The sequence below is a fragment of the Oncorhynchus masou genome, chromosome 15, assembly GCF_036934945.1.
Source record: "Oncorhynchus masou masou isolate Uvic2021 chromosome 15, UVic_Omas_1.1, whole genome shotgun sequence".
Classification (NCBI taxonomy): domain Eukaryota; kingdom Metazoa; phylum Chordata; class Actinopteri; order Salmoniformes; family Salmonidae; genus Oncorhynchus; species Oncorhynchus masou.
Genome location: NC_088226.1, coordinates 51687738 through 51711486, shown reverse-complemented (window position 1 = coordinate 51711486; position 23749 = coordinate 51687738). Strand labels below are relative to the sequence as shown.

The following is a 23749-nucleotide window of genomic DNA, read 5'->3' as shown; positions in this document are numbered from 1 at the left end:
GACGGATGGGCAGGGAAGAGGAGAGACACAGAGGAGATACTTGAGATGCTCGCTGTCTGTCTGTCTGTCTGTCTGTCTGTCTGTCTGCCTGCCCCCCCCACTGAGGTCAGCCTCCCTTACCCAAGGCTTAACGAGTCCAGAGAGCGGCAGGACATGCTGTGATTGACAGAGCAATTACTGTTAACATAGGCCCTGATGGAGCTGGAGACATTTCCAAATAGAATTTCACTATTTTGTTGCATCAGACGCATACAGGAGGGATTTTGTACAGAAGTGAAATCCCTGACTGACTGAAAACAGAGCACCGCTGCTTGCGGAGAACTTCTGTGTTTGTGTTTTTCTCCTATGACAGAAGAACATGTAGGCTACCCTGTCCAAGGTTGGCTTCCTCTAACGTTTGTAACTGTTTTGTTATACTTTTCCTTTTTCCGACTCTTAATTTCTTTGCTCAGTTAGAGGGCTGTCTATTTTTACTTGAAAGCCTGTTAGCTGCTGAGTTTTGAAAAACTGAATTGCTAATTACAGCTCACAGAATTCTGGAGTTTAATAGAATTATCTATAAATGATATAAGTTTGAATACAAAACACAAAACCCTGTCTAAAAGTTATTTCGGCATTGTGGCGGATCTATGCTGCTTTTTCACTAATTTCAACTTAGAGGTCTGCACAGGACTGATTTCTTATCAGTCCAGGTGTGAGTTTGCAGCTTTTCACACCGCAACTGCTCTCCGCCCACTTTCGCCACCAGCTCCAGCTGGCTTTCTGTCCAAACTCGCACCCTCGAAAACTGGTCCCAGAACAACAGTCCAGCAATGTTATTTTAGGCATATGACGCAGCTTGCCAGCTATGGTCCCAGCAATTTTGCACCCTATAGGCAATATCAAAATGCACACTACATCTCCAGCTCCATCAGGGCCTATGTTAGCAGTAATATTATACTATTTTAACTGAGCCTTTTCAATGATGATCACATTTATTGATTGCACCTCGACTCAAGTTGGTTGATCGCCCTCCACTTCTTTCCATGATCAATATTTATTTACATACACTGTAGTAAACTATAGCCTAATAATATATGAGTTAATTTCCTTGGAAAGATTACTGCCAAGTGATTCTCCGTCCATGCATAGGCAGCCTACTCTATTTCATTGTGACCACACACACTGAGTGTGCAAACATTAGGAAAAACTACCTAATATTGAGTTGCACCCACTTTTGCCCTCAGAACAGCTTCAATTCATCAGGCGTTCCAAGGGATTTTGGCCCATGTTAACTCCAATACTTCCCACATTTGTGTCAAGCTGGCTGGATGTCCTTTTGGTGGTGAACCATTCTTGATACACGCGGAAAATTGTTGAGAGTGAAAAGTTATTGACACAAACCGGTGCGCCTGGCACCTACTACTATACCCCATTCAAATGCACTTAAACATTTTGTCTTGCCCATTCACCCGCTGAATGGTACGCATACACAATCCATGTCTCAATTGCCTCAATGGAAAGAGCAGGTGTCTCAATGGAATGTAAACTCATCTGCATGCCCAACTAGGAGAGGAGAGGTAGGCTACTGAACTTGAAACAGCGAATGCTGAGTGTGTGAAAATGTGACAAAGAGCTGATTTTAATACAATAGGTAGGATAACGCATACAAAGCAGAAAGACGACTGTATCCAAATAATCAGCAGAAAAAAAAATGAATCCCAAAGTTGTCTGTCTGACCGCTCATGCTTGCAACTAGAAAAATGTTGACCACGCACAATGATCTCTGTCTAGATCCACAGGTCCGTGGGCATTACATAAAGAGAGATGTTTGTAGACAGCAATGCACTCCTTCTCTTCCCCTCAACCTGGAAGATCCCAACAGCATATGTGGGTTGAGTCAGTCTGCCATTAAGCATGCTCCCAACTAGAACAAGTCTGGATGCCACATGCTGAATTACACAAATGTTTTATATTGGCTTTGGAGAAAAAAGAATGCTTAGTAAATCTTCGCTCAATCAGACTAACAAATAAGTGAACACAGGGGAGCCAGTTGAACATAGCATTGTTAAGAAGGTCAACACCTTGAAAAGAATAGCAGAGGAAAGTACAGTACCAGTCAAAAGTTTGGACACACCTACTCATTCAATGGTTTTTCTTTATTTTTACTATTTTCTACATTGTAGAAAAATAGTGAAGACAAACCAACTATGAAATAAAACATATGGAATCATGTAGTAATCAAAAAAGTATTAAACAAATCAAAACACAGTTGAAGTCGGAAGTTTACATACACCTTAGCCAAATACATTTAAACTCAGGGTTTCACAATTCCTGACATTTAAACAAAGTAAAAATCCCATGTGAAATGTCAGAATAATAGTTGAGAGAATGATTTATTTCAGTTTGTATTTCTTTCATCATATTCCCAGTGGGACAGAAGCTTGTTTACATTCACTCAATTAGAATTAGGTAGCATTGCCTTTAAATTGTTTAACTTGGGTCAAACATTTCGGGTAGCCTTCCACAAGCTTTCCACAATAAGTTAGGTGAATTCTGCCCCATTCCTCCTGACAGAGCAGGTGTAACTGAGTCAGGTTTGTAGGCCTCCTTGCCCGCACACGCTTTTTCAGTTCTGCACACACATTGTCTATGGAATTGAGGTCAGGGCATTGTGATGGCCACTCAAATATCTTGACTTTGTTGTCCTTTGTTGTCCTTTGTTGTCCTTTATGCTTGGGGTCATTGTCCATTTGGAAGACCCATTTGCGACCAAGCTTTAACTTCCTGACTGATGTTTTGAGATGTTGCTTCAATATATCCACATATTTTCCTACCTCATGATGCCATCTATTTTGTGAAGTGCACCAGTCCCTCCTGCAGCTAAGCACCCTCACAACATGATGCTGCCACCACTGTGCTTCACCGTTGGGATGGTGTTCTTTGGCTTGCAAGCCTCCCCCTTTTTTCCAAACAGTTCTATTTTTCATTTCTCCAAAAAGTACGATCTTTGTCCCCATGTGCAGTTGCAAACCGTAGTCTGGCTTTTTTATGGCGGTTTTGGAGCAGTGGCTTCTTCCTTGCTGAGCGTCCTTTCAGGTTATGTCAATATAGGACTCGTTTTACTGTGGATATAGATACTTTTGTGCCTGTTTCCTCCAGCATCTTCACAAGGTCCTTTGCTGTTGTTCTGGGATTGATTTCACACCAAAGTACGCTCATCTCTAGGAAACAGAACGTGTCTCCTTCCTGAGTGGTGTGACGGCTGCGTGGTCCCATGGTGTTTATACTTGCGTACTATTGTTTGTACAGATGAACGTGGTACCTTCAGGCGTTTGGAAATTGCTCCCAAGGATGAACCAGACTTGTGGAGGTCTACAATTTTTTTCTGAGGTCTTGGCTGATTTCTTTTGATTTTCCCATGATGTCAAGCAAAGAAGCACAGAGTTTGAAGGTAGGCCTTGAAATACATCCACAGGTACGCCTCCAATTGACTCAAATTATGTCAATTAACCTATCAGAAGCTTCTAAAGCCATGACATCCTTTTCTGGAATTTTCCAAGCTGTTTAAAGGCACAGTCAAGTTAGTGTATGTAAAGTTAGGACCCACTGGAATTATGATCCAGTGAATTATAAGATAAATAATCTGTTTGTAAACAATTGTTGGAAAAATGACTTGTGTCAAACACCATGTCAATGTCCTAACCGACTTGCCAAAACTATAGTTTGTTAACAAGAAATTTGTGGAGTGGTTGAAAAACGAGTTTTAATGACTCCAACCTAAGTGTATGTAAACTTCCGACTTCAACCTTATATTTCAAAGTAGCCACCCTTTGTCTCTATGACAGCTTTGCACACTCTTGGCATTCTCTCAACCAGCTTCATGAGGTAGTCACCTGGAATGCATTTCAATTAACAGGTGTGCCTTGTTGAAAGTTAATTTGTGGAATTTCTTTCCCTCAATGCGTTTAAGCCAATCAGTTGTGTTGTGACAAGGTAGGGGTGGTATACAGAAGATAGCTGGATCCAGAGGTGGGGTGGAAGGGTGTTGTGGTGCTGGGTGCATCTGCCAGACATGCTGAGGCACAGGGCTGAAGTGGGAAACAGGGTTATGTGATCAAGTGTGCCCATTCAACAGGAGCATTGACATTTGTCATAAGGCAATTAAGGGCAGCCATCGAAATGCCAGGTATCTTCCATAGGAAACTGTCAACATCTGCCAACCCCTGGTCACAGGCTAATGGGGAAAACATTAGGATGAGATGTCATAGAGCAACAATAAACTACATCGTATCTCACAGCCAGATTCACACTTTTTACACTCTGTTACCTAAGGGCTGTTCAAATTAGTTAAGATACACTTTATCTCTGTGCTCTGTTCAAATGCTTTGTGTTCAAATGTTTTTGATCTTGACCTGCTGGGAGAAACTATGCCAAATCCTTTGAAATCAAAAAATATAACTTGCTGTGCTGTAAAAAAACATTATTTTCTACATTGTTCTGAGAGAAAAAGTGGATACCTGTAAATATGTTCTACAGGATGTGTTCAGGGTTACAACGGGGAATAGATAGAGTTGGTCATTGGGGACTGCTTTTGGCTATTGATGTCAGTGTTAGAATGTTGCCCAGAATTCAAGCCCTTCCTAACTGTATTTTCAAAGACTGGGCCTGTTTGTGGCTATATGCAGAAATGTAATGACCCTGTGCCATTTATGAAAGGGGATTATCCAACTGAGAACAATGCTGCCTACATTATGTCACACTGCCCATATTTTGTTGACATTTCAATTGTTTTGTCAATTAGCAGACACTCTTATCCAGAGAAATTTACAGGAGCATTTAGGGTTAGGTGCCTTGCTTAAGGGGACATTGGCAGATTTTTCACCTAGTCGACAGGGGGATTCGAACCAGCAACTTTTGGTTACTGGCCCAGCACTCTTTATCGCTAGGCTACCTGCCGCACATCAAAGGACTGCATGGGGAGGCCTAATCAAACAGAGGCCTGCCACATGCAACGCCTACACCCACTACCACAACCTAGTCCAAAAAAGGGAAAGACAATGTTTAATATTCTACTGAACCTGTATTGTTTCTGGAGGATCCCTGACTGAATATCAAGGGTTTCTATGCAATTACAGAGGTGTGACGAACGGCCAGAGGGCCCTGCTTTACACACTTTATTGCTGTGTGCGAGCAAGAAGGTGTCCTTTATTAAAGTTTGTGTGAAACTGAGTGAACTCTGGTCAAGATACAGAAGGCTACTGGCATTACACAAATATTCACCAGGCTACTGGCATTACACAAATATTCACCAGGCTACTGGCATTACACAAATATTCACCAGGCTACTGGCATTACACAAATATTCACCAGGCTACTGGCATTACATGAATATTCAGCAGGCTACTGGCATTACACAAATATTCACCAGGCTACAGGCATTACACAAATATTCACCAGGCTACTAGCAGTACATAAATATTCACCAGGCTACTGGCATTACACAAATATTCACCAGGCTACTGACATTACACATCTGGCTAAAAGATTAATGTAGCTATGCTGGAATCACTTTCATAGATAACTTTGACGCCTTCTGGAAACAGAATGACAGAGTCCATCCAAATCATCTTGGCTCCTGGACTCTATCCACACTTTTCAAGGCTGCATTGAAACAATGACTTATCAATGACCAGCTCAGTTAATCCCTACCATTGTGACAATGAGTCATCATAATGCTGCATCAAATGTACATTATCCTAGGGACGTTGGCAGACACAATGTAAGTAACTTAATTTATGTCCCCCTAATTTCCCTGAATTGTTGATCCTACAGCTATTGTATGCAGTAATCACAGTAATCATGAGCCTATGAACCAGAGTTACACTGTTAGCACTGAGGCGGTGTGCACTAGTAGGAAGACCATCAGCTCCAACATAAATAACATGAGCAAGTCTAATTCTGATAAGCTTTCCATTAAAGCATTAAAAACTGTCACACTCTGATCAGTTTCACCTGTCCTCGTTATTGTCTCAACCCCCTCCAGGTGACGCTTTTTCCCCCAGTGTATTTAATAATAATAATAATATATCCCATTTAGCAGACGCTTTTGTCCCCCAGTGCCACTACTATTTATCCATGTGACCCTATTTATCCATGTGTTTCCTGTCTCTCTGTGCCAGTTCCTCTTGTATGTTTCCAAGTCAACCAGCGTTTTTCCCGTTCTCCTGCTTTTTGCATCTCCTTTTTCTAGTCCTCCCCGTTTTGACCCTTGCTTGTTTCTGGACTTTGTACCCACCTGCCTGACCAGTCTGCCTGCCTTGACCATGAGTCTGTCTGCCACTATGTACCTCCTGGACTCTGATCTGGTTTTGACCTTTTTGCCTGTCCACGACCATTCTCTTGCCTACCCCTTTGGATTAATAAACATTGTAAGACTCCAATCATCTGGGTCTCGCCTTGTGGACAAGCAACCCAGAAAAATGCTAAAAATAACCCATATTAACACATGCAGCCTGAGAAACAAGGTCCATGAAGTCAATAACTTGCTTGTAACAGATGACATTCATATTCTGAAACTTACTTAGATAATACCTTTGGTGATTCAGTGGTAGCAATACATGGTTATAACATCTACCAGAAAGACAGAAATACCAACGGGGGCGGTGTTGCGGTCTATATTCAGAACCACATTCCTGTAAAGCTTAGAGAGGAACTCATGTTAAATACTGTTGAAGTAATATGGTACAGGTTCACCTGCCACACCTTAAGCCCATTCTTGTGGGAAGCTGCTATAGACCACCAAGTGCTAACAGACAGTATCTGGATAATATTTGTGAAATGCTTGATAATGTATGTGATGTCAACAGAGAAGTATATTTTCTTGGTGATTTAAATATTGACTGGCTTTCATCAAGCTGCCCACTCAAGAAAAAACGTCAAACTGTTACCAGTGCCTGCAACCTGGTTCAGGTTGTCAGTCAACCTACTAGGGTAGTTATAAATAGCACAGGAATGAAATCATCAACATGTATTGATCACATCTTTACTAATGCTGCAGAAATGTGTGTTAAAGTAGTATCCAAATCCATTGGATGTAGTGATCACAATATAGTCGCCATATCTAGGAAAACTAGAAAAACCTTTTGTAATGATTCATATGTTGATGATGTAAAGAATATTTGCTGGTCTGTAGTGTTTAATGAGGAGCAACCAGACACTGCACTTGACACATTTATGAAATTGCTTATTCCAGTTACTAATAAGCATGCACCCATTAAGAAAATGACTGTAAAAACTGTTAAATCCCCTTGGATTGATGAGGAATTGAAAAATTGTATGGTGGAGAGGGATAAGGCAAAAGGCAAGACAAATAGGTTTGGCAGCCCAGCTGATTGGTAAATGTACTGCAAATTAAGAAATCATGTGACTAAACTAAATAAAAAATAAACTATACTATGAATGCCAGTAAAAGCTTTGGAGCAAATTACATTTGGGGAAAAAAGGAAAACTCGGCTCCATCATTGAATCAGATGACTCATTCATCACAAAACCTACTGATATTGCCAACTACTTTAATTACTTTTGATTGGCAAGACAAGAAGATTTAGGTATGACATGCCAGCAACAAACGCTGACACTATACATCCAAGTATATCTGACCAAATTAGACAAGAGACAAGAATTGTACTTTTGAATTCCATAAAGTCCGCGTGGAAAACATTGTTGCCTTTCAATGACAAGCCACCGGGATCTGACAATCTAGATGGAAAATTGCTGAGGATAATGGCGGACGATATTGCCACATCTTCAATTTAAGCCTACTTGAAGCTGTGTGCCCTCAGGCCTGGAGGGAAGCTAAAGTCATTCCGCTACCCAAGAATAGCAAAGCCCCATTTACTGGTCAAATAGCCGACCAATCAGCCTGTTACCAACAACTAGTAAACGTCTGGGGAAAAAATGGTGTTTGACCAGATACAATGCTATTTCACAGTAAACAAATTGACAACAGACTTTCAGCACGCTTATAGGGAAGGACACTCAACAAGCATAGCACTTACAGAAATGACTGATGATTGGCTGAGAGAAATTTATGATAAAATGATTGTGGGGGCTGTCTTGTTAGGCTTCAGTGCAGCTTTTAACATGATCAATCATAGTCTGCTGTTGGAAAAACATATGTGTTATGGCTTTACACCCCCTGCTATAATATGGATAAAGAGTTACTTGTCTGTAACGTATAGTCCCTCTTCAGCTTCTGGGTCATCAGGCTCCTGATTATCCAGCAAACCTGCCACCATCGTCTCGCGCACCTGCGCCTCCTGACACTCACCTGGACTTCATCACCTCCTTGATTATCTGTCACTCCCCTTGGTTCTTTCCTCAGGTGTTATTGACTCTGTTTTCATGTCGGTGCTTTGTTTGTGTTTTGTGTTTTGTGTTCATTGTTTCTTTTATTTATTAAAACACTCACTCCCTGAACTTGCTTCCCGACTCTCAGCGTTACATTGTCTAACAGAACACAGAGGGTGTTCTTTAATGGAAGTCTCTCAAACATAATCCAGGTACAATCAGGAATTCCACAGGGTATCTGTTTAGGCCCTTTACTTTTTTCAATTTTTACTAACATGGCTTTGAGTAAAGCCAGTGTGTCTATGTATGCGGATGACTCAACACTATACACATCAGCTACTACAGCAACTGAAATGACTGCAACACTTAACAAAGACCTGCAGTTAGTTTCGGAATGGGTAGCAATGAATAAGTTAGTCCTAAATATTTTGGGACAAGTTATTCACTAAACCCTAAACCTCTACATCTCATAATGTATGCATGGTCAGTCCTTGCATCCATACCTCTCTGTCTATTAACTTGAGAGTGGTTCAAATTCTCAAGACCCATCCCCAGCTTTTTATCAAAACAGAGGCTGCTTTGTTATTGTTTCAATTAAGGATTGTAGTTATAACTCTGGTCATGTTTTAAGAAATTAAGCTCGTGTCACGGTGTATAATGACAGGAGACAGGCGCAGGAATACGTAATCATAAAAAAACAACAACACATAAATACAGGGTAACCCAAACAAAAGAGCCTCTAAATAATACACAGGATGAGACCTGTAATAACAAGTGCACAATAACATGTACAGTGAGGGGGAAGAGTATTTGATGCCCTGCTGATTTTGTACGTTTGCCCACTGAATGCAAATCAATTTATAACATTTTTGACATGCGTTTTTCTGGATTTTTTTGTTGTTATTCTGTCTCTCACTGTTCAAATAAACCTACCATTAAAATTATAGCCTGATAATTTCTTTGTCAGTGGGCAAACGTACAAAATCAGCAGGGGATCAAATATTTTTTTCCCTCATTGTAGCACAAAAACCGATACAACAGAGCACAGGTACTCACAAGACCAACGGAGGTGGGACAGTAATCGTCAAGTACAATGGGGAACAGGGCACATATATACACAAACTAATCAGGGGGAATGGGAACCAGGTGTGCGTAATGAGACAAGACAGTCCGGGGTTGGTGGTAATAATAATCAATAATGCCTAGAAGGCCGGTGACGTAGACCTCCATAGCTGGTGAACGGAATGAGCAGCAGTTCCGGGGGGGATCCATGACATCTGGTGGATAAATATTTAAGGGACAGGCACAGCATGAGTACCTCATTATTCTAATACCTTGTTTAAACACATATTTCAGTAAAACTGTAGAAAGGGATCCTCAGTGGGTTTTTTAAAGACATCTGAAGGAATGAATAAAACTATGTGAGCTTACTAAGACCGAACATGGCATTGTTTGTTTGGCCACATGTGGTCTAGATGCTTTTAACAGCTCCTCCATTTGATTTCCACTATGACAACAAAGCATCTTCTTTTGACAGTCACAGATATGGAATAAATCAAGCAAATTGCAAAGAATTTTAACTACCTGATCAATGCAGGATGGGATAAAGAAGAAAAAGAGAACCAGAGAAGAGAGAGAGGGTGACAGACAGGGAGAAAATAGAGAATAGATTGCTTTTGCTGTATTTATCAGTAGAAAAGTCCCTTTTAACCCAAAAGTTGAAGTCTTTATCTCTCCGCAGGAGCAGTTCTTCCTGGGGCCCCTCATTGCGCTACTGGGGGCTAGGTTGTGTTCCCCTGTGAGAGACAGCATTCCGATTAGAGCCCATTGCCAAGTGCAGGGATCCATCATGAGCCTGAAGGTGCAGTAATTAGAGGAGAAAAAGCACTGGATTTACACTGTGTTACAGCAAGCAGGTTATGCCAGGTGATAAATGCTAGCATTGAGGGAGCTGACATACCTGGAGCACCACGTGAGCTGCTGGTCCATTCTGACACCGTCCATCAGTATTAGTTGGATCAGAATGGCGGAGAGATGGGGAGATGTCAGCCGATGTAATGTTTAAGAGCCAGTGAGTTAATGTATTGTGAAAGCCCCTCGGTCATTGTTATCCAAATAGGACTTTTTATTAGAAGCCCTCTCACTTCTTGATATATCTTCCAAGTGAACTTCACTGCTCTGTAGTTAAGTGGATCAAAGCCAATGTACAGCTCATGCGTGGGTGTTTGGAGTCAGCCTGCTCTCAACAGGTCTGTGGGCTTTTTAAAATTCTGCTCATCCACCCTCGAGCTGCATGATGAAGAGCTTGAAGACAATTGAACTGTCCGACTTCTGATCTCTCTGGTTTCCTTCGAGGAATATGGGTTTTCCCTGGGAGGGGGCAGGCTCAAGCTAGGACATAACTCATCTCTTTGCAGTGTGATTCTCGGATTTTACCATTGCAAAACTATCCACCACCAGCCCTAGCAGCAGAAAATCACATATTTTCTAAAACCGAGGTACTTCAAAACAAATCAAATCAAATTTCATTTGTCACATACACATGGTTAGCAGATGTTAATGCGAGTGTAGAGAAATGCTTGTGCTTCTAGTTCCGACAATGCAGTAATAACCAACAAGTAATCTAACTAACAATTCCAAAACTCATTTCTTATAGACAGTGTAAGGGGATAAAGAATATGTACATAAGGATATATGAATGAGTGATGGTACAGAGCAGCATAGGCAAGATACAGTAGATGGTATCGAGTACAGTATATACATATGAGATGAGTATGTAAACAAAGTGGCATAGATAAAGTGGCTAGTGATACATGTATTACATAAGGATGCAGTAGATGATATAGAGTACAGTATAAACATATACATATGAGATGAATAATGTAGGGTATGTAAACATTATATTAGGTAGCATTGTTTAAAGTGGCTAGTGATATATTTTACATAATTTCCCATCAATTCCCATTATTAAAGTGGCTGGAGTTGAGTCAGTGTGTTAGCAGCAGCCACTCAATGTTAGTGGTTGCTGTTTAACAGTCTGATGGCCTTGAGATAGAAGCTGTTTTTCAGTCTCTCGGTCCCAGCTTTGATGCACCTGTACTGACCTCGCCTTCTGGATGATAGCGGGGTGAACAGGCAGTGGCTCGGGTGGTTATTGTCCTTGATGATCTTTATGGCCTTCCTGTAACATCGGGTGGTGTAGGTGTCCTGGAGGGCAGGTAGTTTGCCCCCGGTGATGCGTTGTGCAGACCTCAGTACCCTCTGGAGAGCCTTACAGTTGTGGGCGGAGCAGTTGCCGTACCAGGCGGTGATACAGCCCGCCAGGATGCTCTCGATTGTGCATCTGTAGAAGTTTGTGAGTGCTTTTGGTGACAAGCCGAATTTCTTCAGCCTCCTGAGATTGAAGAGGCGCTGCTGCTCCTTCTTCACGATGCTGTCTGTGTGAGTGGACCAATTCAGTTTGTCTGTGATGTGTATGCCGAGGAACTTAAAACTTACTACCCTCTCCACTACTGTTCCATCGATGTGGATAGGGGGGTGTTCCCTCTGCTGTTTCCTGAAGTCCACAATCATCTCCTTAGTTTTGTTGACGTTGAGTGTGAGGTTATTTTCCTGACACCACACTCCGAGGGCCCTCACCTCCACCCTGTAGGCCGTCTCGTCGTTGTTGGTAATCAAGCCTACCACTGTTGTGTCGTCCGCAAACTTGATGATTGAGTTGGAGGCGTGCGTGGCCGCGCAGTCGTGGGTGAACAGGGAGTACAGGAGAGGGCTCAGAACGCACCCTTGTGGGGCCCCAGTGTTGAGAACCAGCGGGGTGGAGATGTTGTTGCCTACCCTCACCACCTGGGGGCGGCCCGTCAGGAAGTCCAGTACCCAGTTACACAGGGCGGGGTCGAGACCCAGGGTCTCGAGCTTGATGACGAGCTGGGATGCCGTCTGGGCCTGCAGCCTTGCGAGGGTTAACACGTTTAAATGTTTTACTCACCTCGGCTACAGTGAAGGAGAGACCGCATGTTTTCGTTGCAGGCCGTGTCAGCGGCACTGTATTGTCCTCAAAGCGGGCAAAAAAGTTATTTAGTCTGCCTGGGAGCAAGACATCCTGGTCCGTGACTGGGCTGGTTTTCTTCCTGTAGTCCGTGATTGACTGTAGACCCTGCCACATACCTCTTGTGTCTGAGCCGTTGAATTGAGATTCTACTTTGTCTCTATACTGACGCTTAGCTTGTTTGATAGCCTTGCGGAGGGAATAGCTGCACCGTTTGTATTCGGTCATGTTACCAGTCACCTTGCCCTGATTAAAAGCAGTGGTTTGCGCTTTCAGTTTCACGGGAATGCTGCCATCAATCCATGGTTTCTGGTTAGGGAATGTTTTAATCGTTGCTATGGGAACGACATCTTCAACGCACGTTCTAATGAACTCGCACACCGAATCAGCGTATTCGTCAATGTTGTTGTCTGACGCAATACGAAACATGTCCCAGTCCACGTGATGGAAGCAGTCTTGGAGTGTGGAATCAGCTTGGTCGGACCAGCGTTGGACAGACCTCAGCGTGGGAGCTTCTTGTTTTAGTTTCTGTCTGTAGGCAAGGATCAGCAAAATTGAGTCGTGGTCAGCTTTTCCGAAAGGAGGGCGGGGCAGGGCCTTATATGCATCGCGGAAGTTAGAATAACAATGATCCAAGGATATGCCAGCCCTGGTAGCGCAATCGATATGCTGATACTATTTAGGGAGTCTTGTTTTCAGATTAGCCTTGTTAAAATCCCCAGCTACAATGAATGCAGCCTCAGGATGTATGTATTCCAGTTTGCAAAGAGTCAAATAAAGTTTGTTCAGAGCCATCGATGTGTCTGCTTGGGGGGGGGGGAATATATACGGCTGTGATTATAATCGAAGAGAATTCTCTTGGAAGATAATGCGGTCTACATTTGATTGTGATGAATTCTAAATCAGGTGAACAGAAGGATTTGAGTTCCTGTATGTTTCTGTGATCACACCACGTCCCGTTAGCCATAAGGCATATGCCCCCGCCCCTCTTCTTACCAGAAAGATGTTTGTTTCTGACGGCGCGATGCGTGGAGAAACCCGCTGGCTGCACCGCCTCCGATAGCGTCTCTCCAGTGAGCCATGTTTCCGTGAAGCAAAGAACGTTACAGTCTCTGATGTCCCTCTGGAATGCTACCCTCGCTCGGATTTCATCAACCTTGTTGTCAAGAGACTGGACATTGGCGAGAAGAATGCTAGGGAGTGGTGCACGATGTGCCCGTCTCCGGAGTCTGACCAGAAGACCGCCTCGTTTCCCTCTTTTACAAAGTCGTTTTTTTGGGTCGCCAGCTGGGATCCATTCCGTTGTCCTGGTTGAAAGGCAGAACACAGGATCCGGTTCGCGAAAGTCATATTCTTGGTCGTACTGATGGTGAGTTGACGCTGATCTTATATTCAGTAGTTCTTCTCGACTGTATGTAATGAAACCTAAGATGACCTGGGGTACTAATGTAAGAAATAACACGTAAAAAAAAACAAAAAACTGCATAGTTTCCTAGGAACGCAAAGCGAGGCGGCCATCTCTGTCGGCGCCGGAAGTATGAGCCAAAGCACAGAGACAGAATCTGGCTGAATATTTTAATTCACAGGCAATAAAGAGGTAGGTAAAAAAAGGTAAAAAACCTAGGTGTTATTTTAGATTCTGAACTCAAATTCGAATCACACAATAGGAATGTGACCAAAATAGATTTTTACAACCAGAGGAACATTGCCAAGGTGTGGCTGTTTCTTTCTCAGGCTGATACAGAGAGACTTATTCATGCTTTTATTAAAAGCTGGCTTGTCTATCCAAGAAAGCCATTGGTCAACTGCAAAACATACAGAATACTGCAGCATGGGTACTGACCAAGGCCAGACATAGAGCACACATTACACTGGTTTTAAAGTCTCTACACTGGCTGCCTGTGAGTTTTAGAATTAATTTTAAGATTATTCTATCGGTTTTTAAATCAATTCACGATTGTGCACCTCAATACATGTCAGACATGCTTTTAAGTTATGTACCCAGTACGTCCCTCAGGTCCTCTGGCACTGGTCTTTTAACTATCTAAAAGCCTAGGACGAAGAGGTATGGAGAGGCAGCCTTTAGTTATTATGCCCCCATTCTCTGGAATAGCCTGCCAGACAACAACGTTCTGTGTTTATTGTTGTTCTTTAATTTTTTTATACACTTATGTTTGTTGTGTAGTTAATATTTACGTTTTTATTTTCATTGTTTTTAATAGTTTTGATGGCTGCCCTTGATCGTCTTATGACAGAGGCTCCTGTTGAATGGGCACACTTGATCACGTAACCCTGTTTCCCACGTCAGCCCTGTGCCTCGGCATGTCTGGCAGATGCACCCAGCCCCACGACACCCTCCCGCCCCCACCTCTGCATCCTCCACACTATGACTATTACCGATGACAGCAATCACATAAACAACCAACGGTTCATATGCAAATTGTACCAGAAACATCCATTTTGGAATTCTAATGCATAATTCATTCAGAGAGTATGTGGTATGCCTAAAAAAAAGTTCAGGTGCTGCAATGTATGACTATTACAATGGCCATCGCAGAGATAGGCCTTCGAGCAGTCCTCAAACATGTATGTGAATGGTATCAATTAGAGTTGGGCGATATGGACAAAATCCATATTGCAAATGCTTTTTTTTTTGCAATAAAAACTTAACACACACACACACACACATTCTATTCGACTAAGACATTATTCTTATCTTGTATTATTTCTTATGGTTGTTGCATCGTGGAAAAGGAACCTGCAAGTAAGCTTTTAGTTGGACGGTGTATACAATGTGTATCCTGTTCAAATGTATAAAAACTTGAAACTTGAAATGACAATAAATTATTTTGGGCGATATGGATAAAAAGTTATATCGCGATAAATGTAACAATTTTTCTCGATAACAACAAACAACGATAAAGTACAATTATTTTACATTCGCAGCAGTCTCTGGACAATTTTCTTCCAGGTCCAAGTAAGACAACAGAGATGATAGCCTATGATTCACAAATTAAGCTACTGTACTTCATGTAACTGTTACACCCACCAGGGACATTCTGGACCAAGGCCTCATCGACGGATTTCCAATGCCGACACCCCGGTCAACCAGGTAGGAAGCCAGGTGGTGCCCCTAGAGAGGGGCGGTACTGTCACACCCTGATCTGTTTCACCTGTCTTTGTGATTGTCTCCACCCCCCTCCAGGTGTTGCCCATCTTCCCCATTATCCCCTGTGTATTTATACTTGTGTTCTCTGTTTGTCTGTTGCCAGTTCATTTTGTTTGTCAAGCCTCCCAGCGTTTTCCCCTTGTTCCTGTCTTTTTCTAGTTCCGGTTTTTGACCATTCTGCCTGCCCTGACCCTGAGCCTGCCTGCCGTTCTGTACCTTGTCACACCACCCTGGATTATTGACCTCTGCCTGCCCTGACCCTGAGCCCACCTTCACCCCAGTCTGAGTTCCTGAGCGCTATGGAGCAGGTTTTCATCAAGGATCTCTCTGTACTTTGCTCCATTCATCTTCGCCTTGACCCTGACTAGTCTCACAGTCCCTGCCTCTGAAAAACATCCCCACAGCATGATGCTGCCACCACCATACTTCACCGTAGGGATGGTGCCAGGTTTCCTCCAGATGTGACGATTGGCATTCAGGCCAAAGAGTTCAATCTTGACTTCATCAGACCAGAGAATCTTGTTTCTCATGGTCTGAGAGTCCTTTAGGTGCCTTTTGGCAAACTCCAAGCAGGCTGTCATGTGCTTTTTACTAAGGAGTGGCTTCCATCTGGCCACTCTACCATAAAATCAAATCAAATGTTATTGGTCACATACACATGGTTAGCAGATGTTAATGTAAGTGTAGCGAAATGCTTGTGCTTCTAGTTCTGACTATGCAGTAATATCTAACAAGTAATCTGACAAATTCACAACAACTACATTATACACACAAATACACACGAATGTAAAGGGATGAATAGAATATCTACATATAAATATATGGATGAGCGATAGCGTGCGGCATAGGCAAGATGCAGTAGATGGTGTAGAATACAGTATATACATATGAGATGAGTAATGTAGGATATGTAAACATTATTCAAGTGGTGTTATTTAAAGTGACTAGTGATACTTTTATTAGGTCCATTTATTTAAGTGGCCAGAGATTTGAGTCTGTATGTTGGCAGCAGCCTCTCAATGTTAGTGATGGCTGTTTAACAGTCTGATGGCCTTGAGATAGAAGCTGTTTTTCAGTCTTTCGGTCCCAGCTTTGATGCACCTGTACTGACCTCGCCTTCTGGATGATAGCGATGGTGAATAGGCAGTGGCTGGGGTGGTTGTTGTCCTTGATGATCTTTTTTGCCTTCCTGTGACATCGGGTGCTGTAGGTGTCCAAAAAGGCCTGATTGGTGGAGTGCTGCAGAGATGGTTCCCCTTCTGGAAGGTTCTCCTATCTCCACAGAGGAACTCTACAGCTCTATCAGATTGACCATCGGGTTCTTGGTCACCCCCCTGACCAAGGCCCTTCTCCCCGATTGCTCAGTTTGGCCGGGCGGCCAGCTCTAGGAAGAGTCTTGGTGGTTCCAAACTTCTTCCAATTAAGAATGATGGAGGCCACTGTCTTCTCTGGGACCTTCAATGCTGCAGATACGTTTTGGTACCCTTCCCCAGATCAGTGCATCGATACAATCTCTGACCACCTACGGACAATTCCTTTGACCTCATGGCTTGTTATTTGCTCTGACATGCACTGTCAACTGTGGGACCTTATATAGAGAGGTGTGTGCCTTTCCAAATCATGTCCAATCAATTGAATATACCACAGGTGGACAACAATCAAGTTGTAGAACCATCTCAAGGATTATCAATGGAAACAGGATGCACCTGAGCTCAATTTTGAGTCTCTTAAAAAAGGGTATGCATACTTATGTAAATAAGGTATTTCTGTTTTTATTGTTAATAAATTACAATACATTTCTAAAAACCTGTTTCTGCTTTGTCATTATGGGGTATTGTGTGTAGATTGATGAGGGAAAAACATTATTGAATACATTTTAGAGTAAAGCTGTAACAGGAAAAAGTCAAGGTTCTGAATACCTTCCAAATGCACTGTTCCCGACTCTGACATTGCTCGTCCTGATATTTCTAAATTCTTTCTTTACATTTTTGGGATTTGTGTGTATTGTTTTGTATTGTTAGGTATTACTGCACTGTAAATTGATCACTGAATTTTACGTGACCAATAAAATTTGATTTGAAGTGGGTTAAAATCTTCCTAGAAGTCATAGAGGATGCACAGGGGCCATGTCAAAATGCTGCATTTTGGCACTTAATTGAATGACCCATGTGGTCTATATATTAAAGGGCACTTCATTTAATATAAAAGGCTTATAAAATTCTATATTTCTGCACAATGTCTACAAAAAATAGCATAAGGTCGCAAAAGGCACTCATTTCGTGGAACGACCCACAAATCAATGGATTTTAAAAGAATGATGCAAAACTATACATAATCACAGATAAAGTAACATGTTGAGTTAGAGATGAATAGGTACATTATGACTAAGCAGGTCTGTGGAAATACTTAATATAGCTGGTAAAGGTGTCTTACATTTGACACAGAGCAGTGTGACACAGAGGACAGTTTTCAGTTACAGGAGAAAATGAAACCTACGTAGGTCCACGTCTACGACAAAGTGTTACGTATGCAGCTGCTCTCGTCTCAGTTCTAATTATCTAATCAACATCCCTGTCACTGTCCCTCAAACTACCAGGCCATCGCTGTCATGGAAACAGAACATCTCTAGCAACATCTCCAATCTCACAACTTCAAACACCCTATTTTTAAGGTCTGGAAAACTAAAGACGCACAGGTTGAACAGATAGTTCCAGAGAAATTAGAGGACAACTAAATGATCCACAAGCAAGTAGTACTTTGGACAAATAGAACATCTACAAATCTACCCTCAACTTCATTGGTATAGACGTGTTGAGTGAGATCAACAGCCCCTTTATGCACCTGTTAGATGACTCTGATTCTGACAGTTTTGCTGGATCTAGCTATGGCCTGAGGTTGACTACCTGTAGGTTCTCTTATCATAATAAACATGAAGGTTTCAGGATTAAAGTAAAACCTCAGTTAACATTTGGGTTTAAGCTTTCATCATAAAGATAGGACGCTCCCTTCTATCACATTAAGTGAGTGTTTTTTGTTTTAGTTTTCTTTAAAGTGACTGTACCATTTAGGCCGGCTGGTGGACTTCACCACTGGGGACATGCCATCCCTGTACAAGCTCTTGGTCTTGCTGAAGTTGACAATGTTGAAAATCACCCTCTGAAAGAAAAATGTGAACATTCCATTAGATTGGTAGAATTTGTGAACAAGAAAAAGGGGATGATATGAACGGGTAGAAATATCAGCAACTGCATGAGAAAAGGGGGAAAGTTCACGATGTCAATACAACACAGGCAATTGTATATAATGACTGATTATTATGCCTGAATAGAGATAAGAAAGTGTGCTTCAACGCATGATAGCACAACACACTATAAAGTAGAGATGAAAAGACATGTCTGTCAACAGATAGCATGGTGAAACGGTAGCCTAGCAGATGATCATGCTGAAACAGGCAGGCTACCATGGGGCCAGCTTGGCTTTAAAACATAAATTCATGGCTAGGTGAGGGATATGTCCTGGGGTCCCACTCCTCCACCAGGATCCTGATTAGGATCAGGGGAGAGGTTTTAATAAATATATAAATAATGACAATAATATTATCATTGTACAGTAAATGAATCCTATTGATGGACCATATCAAATTACCAACTTAGTCCAGGTGGTGGAAGTGAACTGTGTGCTACTGAAATCCTATTACAAACCCCGCTCCTCCTCCCCCTCCCTCCTTGCCATCACAGGAGCAGGGATTGTGGCAGGCTGATTCAGACTTAGGTAAAATGACATTTAACTGATGTTCTGACTGGCAGCAGGCTCCTGTACCGTGGAGATAAGACCATCGCTGCTGGCATTTCAATTAAACTTCACTGCCCTGCACATCTGTTGCCAGCCTACTTTCAGCTTTTCCTCAGGCAAATACATCCTCATTTTCTGACTTATATTGGTCCTCTTTCTTCTTTTTCACCAATTCAGATTGTCTTATTTAGTGGCTGTGTCTCATACCTGTAATCTATTTGTTAAGCTTGTTTAATAACTCCAAGGTGGAGCTCTATACTCCACCATGGCAGGCAGGCTGCAACAGTCTCTGTTCTTCTGTTAAGACAAGGCAAAGTAGGTGTTTTGGCCACCACATAACGTCACCTGGTGGTCTGATTGTAATAGACCAATGACAATTCATCTTTGATTTCCATATCCCCTCCTACTATCCCGCCCGGTCAAATTGATGACATGCACAAGAGAGGTAGCTAGGGATTCATGGCCAAAAGCAAGAGAGATTGTGCAGTAGCTGGCTGTAAGGCAGCAATTGTTTCTTTACACTGTCCTCTATCAGAACAATCACTTCGACTGATTTGACAAAAAATATATATAATATGTTTCTAAACACCTGAATGAATTGTGAATAAAGATGAGTAAGAAAGTTACAGACACACAAATATCATAACTTCTCACCATCACAATAATGTGAGATTAGAATTTTTTGGGGGCTATGATATTAGTGCGTCTAACTATATTCACAATTCATTCAGGATTATTCGTAATCATGGTAGCATCCACAATAATGTAGAAGTGTTTAGAAACATATTATATATACAATACCAGTCCAAAGTTTGGACACACATACTCATTCAAGGGGTGTTCTTTATTTTTGACTTTTTTCTGCATTGTAGAATAATAGTGAAGACCTCAAAACTATGAAATAACACATTTCGAATCATGTAGTAACCAAAAAAGTGTTAAAACAAATCTAAATATATTTGAGATTCGAGATTCATCAAAGTAGCCACCCTTTGCCTTGATGACAGCTCTGCACACTCTTGGCATTCTCTCAAACTGCTTAATGAAGTAGTCACCTGAAATGCATTTCAATTAACAGGTGTGCCTTGTTAAAAGTTAATTTGTGGAATTTATTTCTTTCTTAATGCGTTTGAGCTAATCAGTTGTGTTGTGACAAGGTAGGGGTGGTATACAGAAGATAGCCCTATTTGGTAAAAGACCAAGTCTATATTATGGTAAGAATAAGCAAAGAGAAATGACAGTCCATCATTACTTTAAGACATGAAGGTCAGTCAATCCGGAAAATTTCAACAACTTTGAACGTTTCTTCAAGTGTAGTCACAAAAACTATCAAGCGCTATGATGAAACTGGCTCTCATGAGGACCATCACAGGAAACAAAGACCCAGAGTTATCTCTGCTGCAGAGGATAAGTTCATTAGAGTTAACTGCCCCTCAGATTGCAGCCAAAATACATGCTTCACGGAGTTCAAGGAACAGACACATCTCAACATCCATTGTTCATTGCAGACTGTGTGAATCAGGCCTTCATGGTTGAATTGCTGCAAAGAAACCACTACTAAAGGACACCAATAATAAGAAGAGACCTGCTTGGGCAAAGAAACATGAGTAATGGACATTAAACCGGTGGACATCTGTCCTTTGGTTCCCACCGTGAAGCATGGAGGAGGAAGTGTGATGGAGTGGGGGAGCTTTGCTGGTGACACTGTCAGTGATTTACTTAGAATTCATGGCACACTTAACCAGCATGGGTACCACAGCATTCTGCAGAGATATGCCATCCCATCTGGTTTGCGCTTAGTGGGACAATAATTTGTTTTTCAACAGGACAATGACTGAAAACACATCTCCAGACTGTGTAAGGGCTATTTGACCAAGAAGGAGAGTGATGGTGCTGCATCAGATGACCTGGCGTCCACAATCACCCGACCTCAACTCAATTGAGATGGTTTGGGATGAGTTGGACCGCAGAGTGAAGGAAAAGCAGCCAACAGGTGCTCAGCATATGTGGGAACTCCTTCAAGACTGTTGAAAAAGCATTCCAGGTGAAGCACGTTGAGAGAATGCCACGAATGTGCAAAGCTGTCATCAAGGCAAAGGGTGGCTACAAAGAACAAGACATATCTCAGACTGGCCAATAAAAAGTAAAGACTAAGATGGGTAAAAGAAGACAGACACTGAATAGAGGAACTCTGCCTAAAAGGTCGCCTCTTCACTGTTGACTATGAGACTGGTGTTTTGCAGGTACTATTTATTGAAGCTGCCAGTTGAGGACTTGTGAGGGGTCTGTTTCTCAAACTAGACACTCTAACGTACATGTCCACTTGCTCAGCTGTGCACCATGGCCTCCCACTCCTCTTTCTATTCTGGTTAGAGCCCGTTTGCGCTGTTCTGTGGGGAGTAGTAGTACACAGCGTTGCATGAGATCTTCAGTTTCTTGGCAATTTCTCACATGGAAAATACTCAGAACAAGAATAGACTGACGAGTTCCAGAAGAAGGGTCTCTGTTTCTGGCCATTTTGAACCTGTTACCGAACCCACAAATGCTGATGCGCCAGATACTCAACTAGTCTAAAGAAGGACAGTTTTATTGCTTCTTTAACCAGAACAACAGTTTTCAGCTGTGCTAACATAATTGCAAAAGTGTTTCCTAATGATCAATTAGTCTTTTAAAATGATAAACTTGAATTAGCTAACACAACATGCCACTGGAACACAGGAGTGATGGTTGCTGATAATGGGCCTCTGTACGCCTATGTAGATATTCCCCCCCAAAATCATCTGTTTCCAGCTACAATAGTCATTAACAACATTAACAATGGCTACACTGTATTTCTGATCAATTTGATGTTGCAAAAAAATGTGTTTTTCTTTAAAAAACAAGAACATTTCTTAGTTACCCCAAACTTTTGAACGGTAGTGTATATTTATTCTTTTTACAATAAAAGTGACTCCATTATTCACCATTAATTTCCATTAGGCACAAAATAATCTGAAACACAACCAAAAACAAACCGGCAACTGCATCCAACAAATTTGTCGAGTCACTAGCTTGATGTAGACATTGCATACTAAAATACCCTCACATTAAAGCTGACAGTGTGCACTTTAACCTCATAGTTGTTATTTAATTTAAAATGCAGCCTTTTGGAGTATAAAGCCAAAAGAAGAGAAAATTGACCAAAAATATTTAACAACATTGTAGTTACTCAACAATACTAACCTAATTGACAAAGTGGAATCATGTTTTTCGAATTTTTGAAAAATTAATACATTTATAGTTGATATGTCTTGAGTCAATAATTATTCAACCCCTTTGTTATGGCAAGCCTAAATAAGTTCAGGAGTCAAGGCTTGCTTAACAAGTTACGTAATAAGTTGCATGGACTCACTCTGTGTGCAATAATAGTGTTTAACATGATCTTTGAATGACTACCTCATCTCTGTACCCCACACATACAATTATCTGTAAGGTCCCTCAGTTGAGTAGTGAATTTCAAACACAGATTCAACCATAAAGATCAGGGAGGTTTTTCCAAGTTATTAATTACACTTTGGATGGTTTATCAATACACAGTCACAACAAAGAAACAGGCATCCTTCCTAAATATGTTGCCATGGAGGAAGGAAATCGCTCAGGGATTTCACCATGAGGCCATTTTATTTATATATTTTTACATTTTTTATTTAACCTTTATTTAAGTCATGTCATCTTGGTAAGCAAATCCAGTGTATACTGAACAAAAATATAAACACAACGTGGAACAATTTCAATGATTTTTCTGAGTTACACTACATATAAGGAAATAAGTCAATTGAAATGAATTAATCAGGGCCTTATCTATGGATTTCACATTACTGGGCAGGGGTGCAGCCAGGCCCAGGCAATCAGAATGATTTCCCCCCCCAAAACGGCAGTATTACAGACAGAAATACTATTCAGTTTAATCAGATGTCCGGTTGGCTGGTCTGAGACGATCCCGCAGGTGAAGAAGCCTGAAGTGGAGGCTGGCGTGGTTACACGTGGTCTGTGGTTGTGAGGCTGGTTGGACGTACTGTCAAAATCTATAAACGCCATTGGAGGCGGCTTATGGTTGAGAAATTAACATGACATTATATGGCAACAGCCCTGATGGACATTCCTGCAGTCAGCATACCTATTGCACTCTCCCTCAAAACGTGAGACATCTGTGGCATTGTGTTCTGTGACAAAACTGCACATTTTAGAGCAGCCTTTTATTGTCCCCAGCACAAGCTGAACCTTTGTAATGATCATGCTGATAAGCTTCTTCATATCCCACACCAGTCAGGTGGATGGATTATCTTTGCAAAGGAGAAATGCTCACTAACAGGTTAGTAAACCAATTTGTGCCCAACATTTTGTTAGAAATACGTTTTTTGTGCGTATGG

At 41.8% G+C, this 23749-nt stretch overlaps 1 protein-coding gene across 1 annotated transcript in view; it reads right to left on the bottom strand.

Moving 5' to 3' along the window:
* The window catches only part of LOC135556419 (cytosolic carboxypeptidase 6-like), a 466431-nt gene that overhangs the window by 250917 nt on the left and 191765 nt on the right, over positions 1 to 23749 (bottom strand). Inside the window, exon 4 of the mRNA XM_064989619.1 lies at positions 18610 to 18704. Within this exon, the coding sequence (XP_064845691.1) occupies positions 18610 to 18704 (95 nt within the window). The remainder of the gene's footprint in view (positions 1 to 18609; positions 18705 to 23749) is intronic.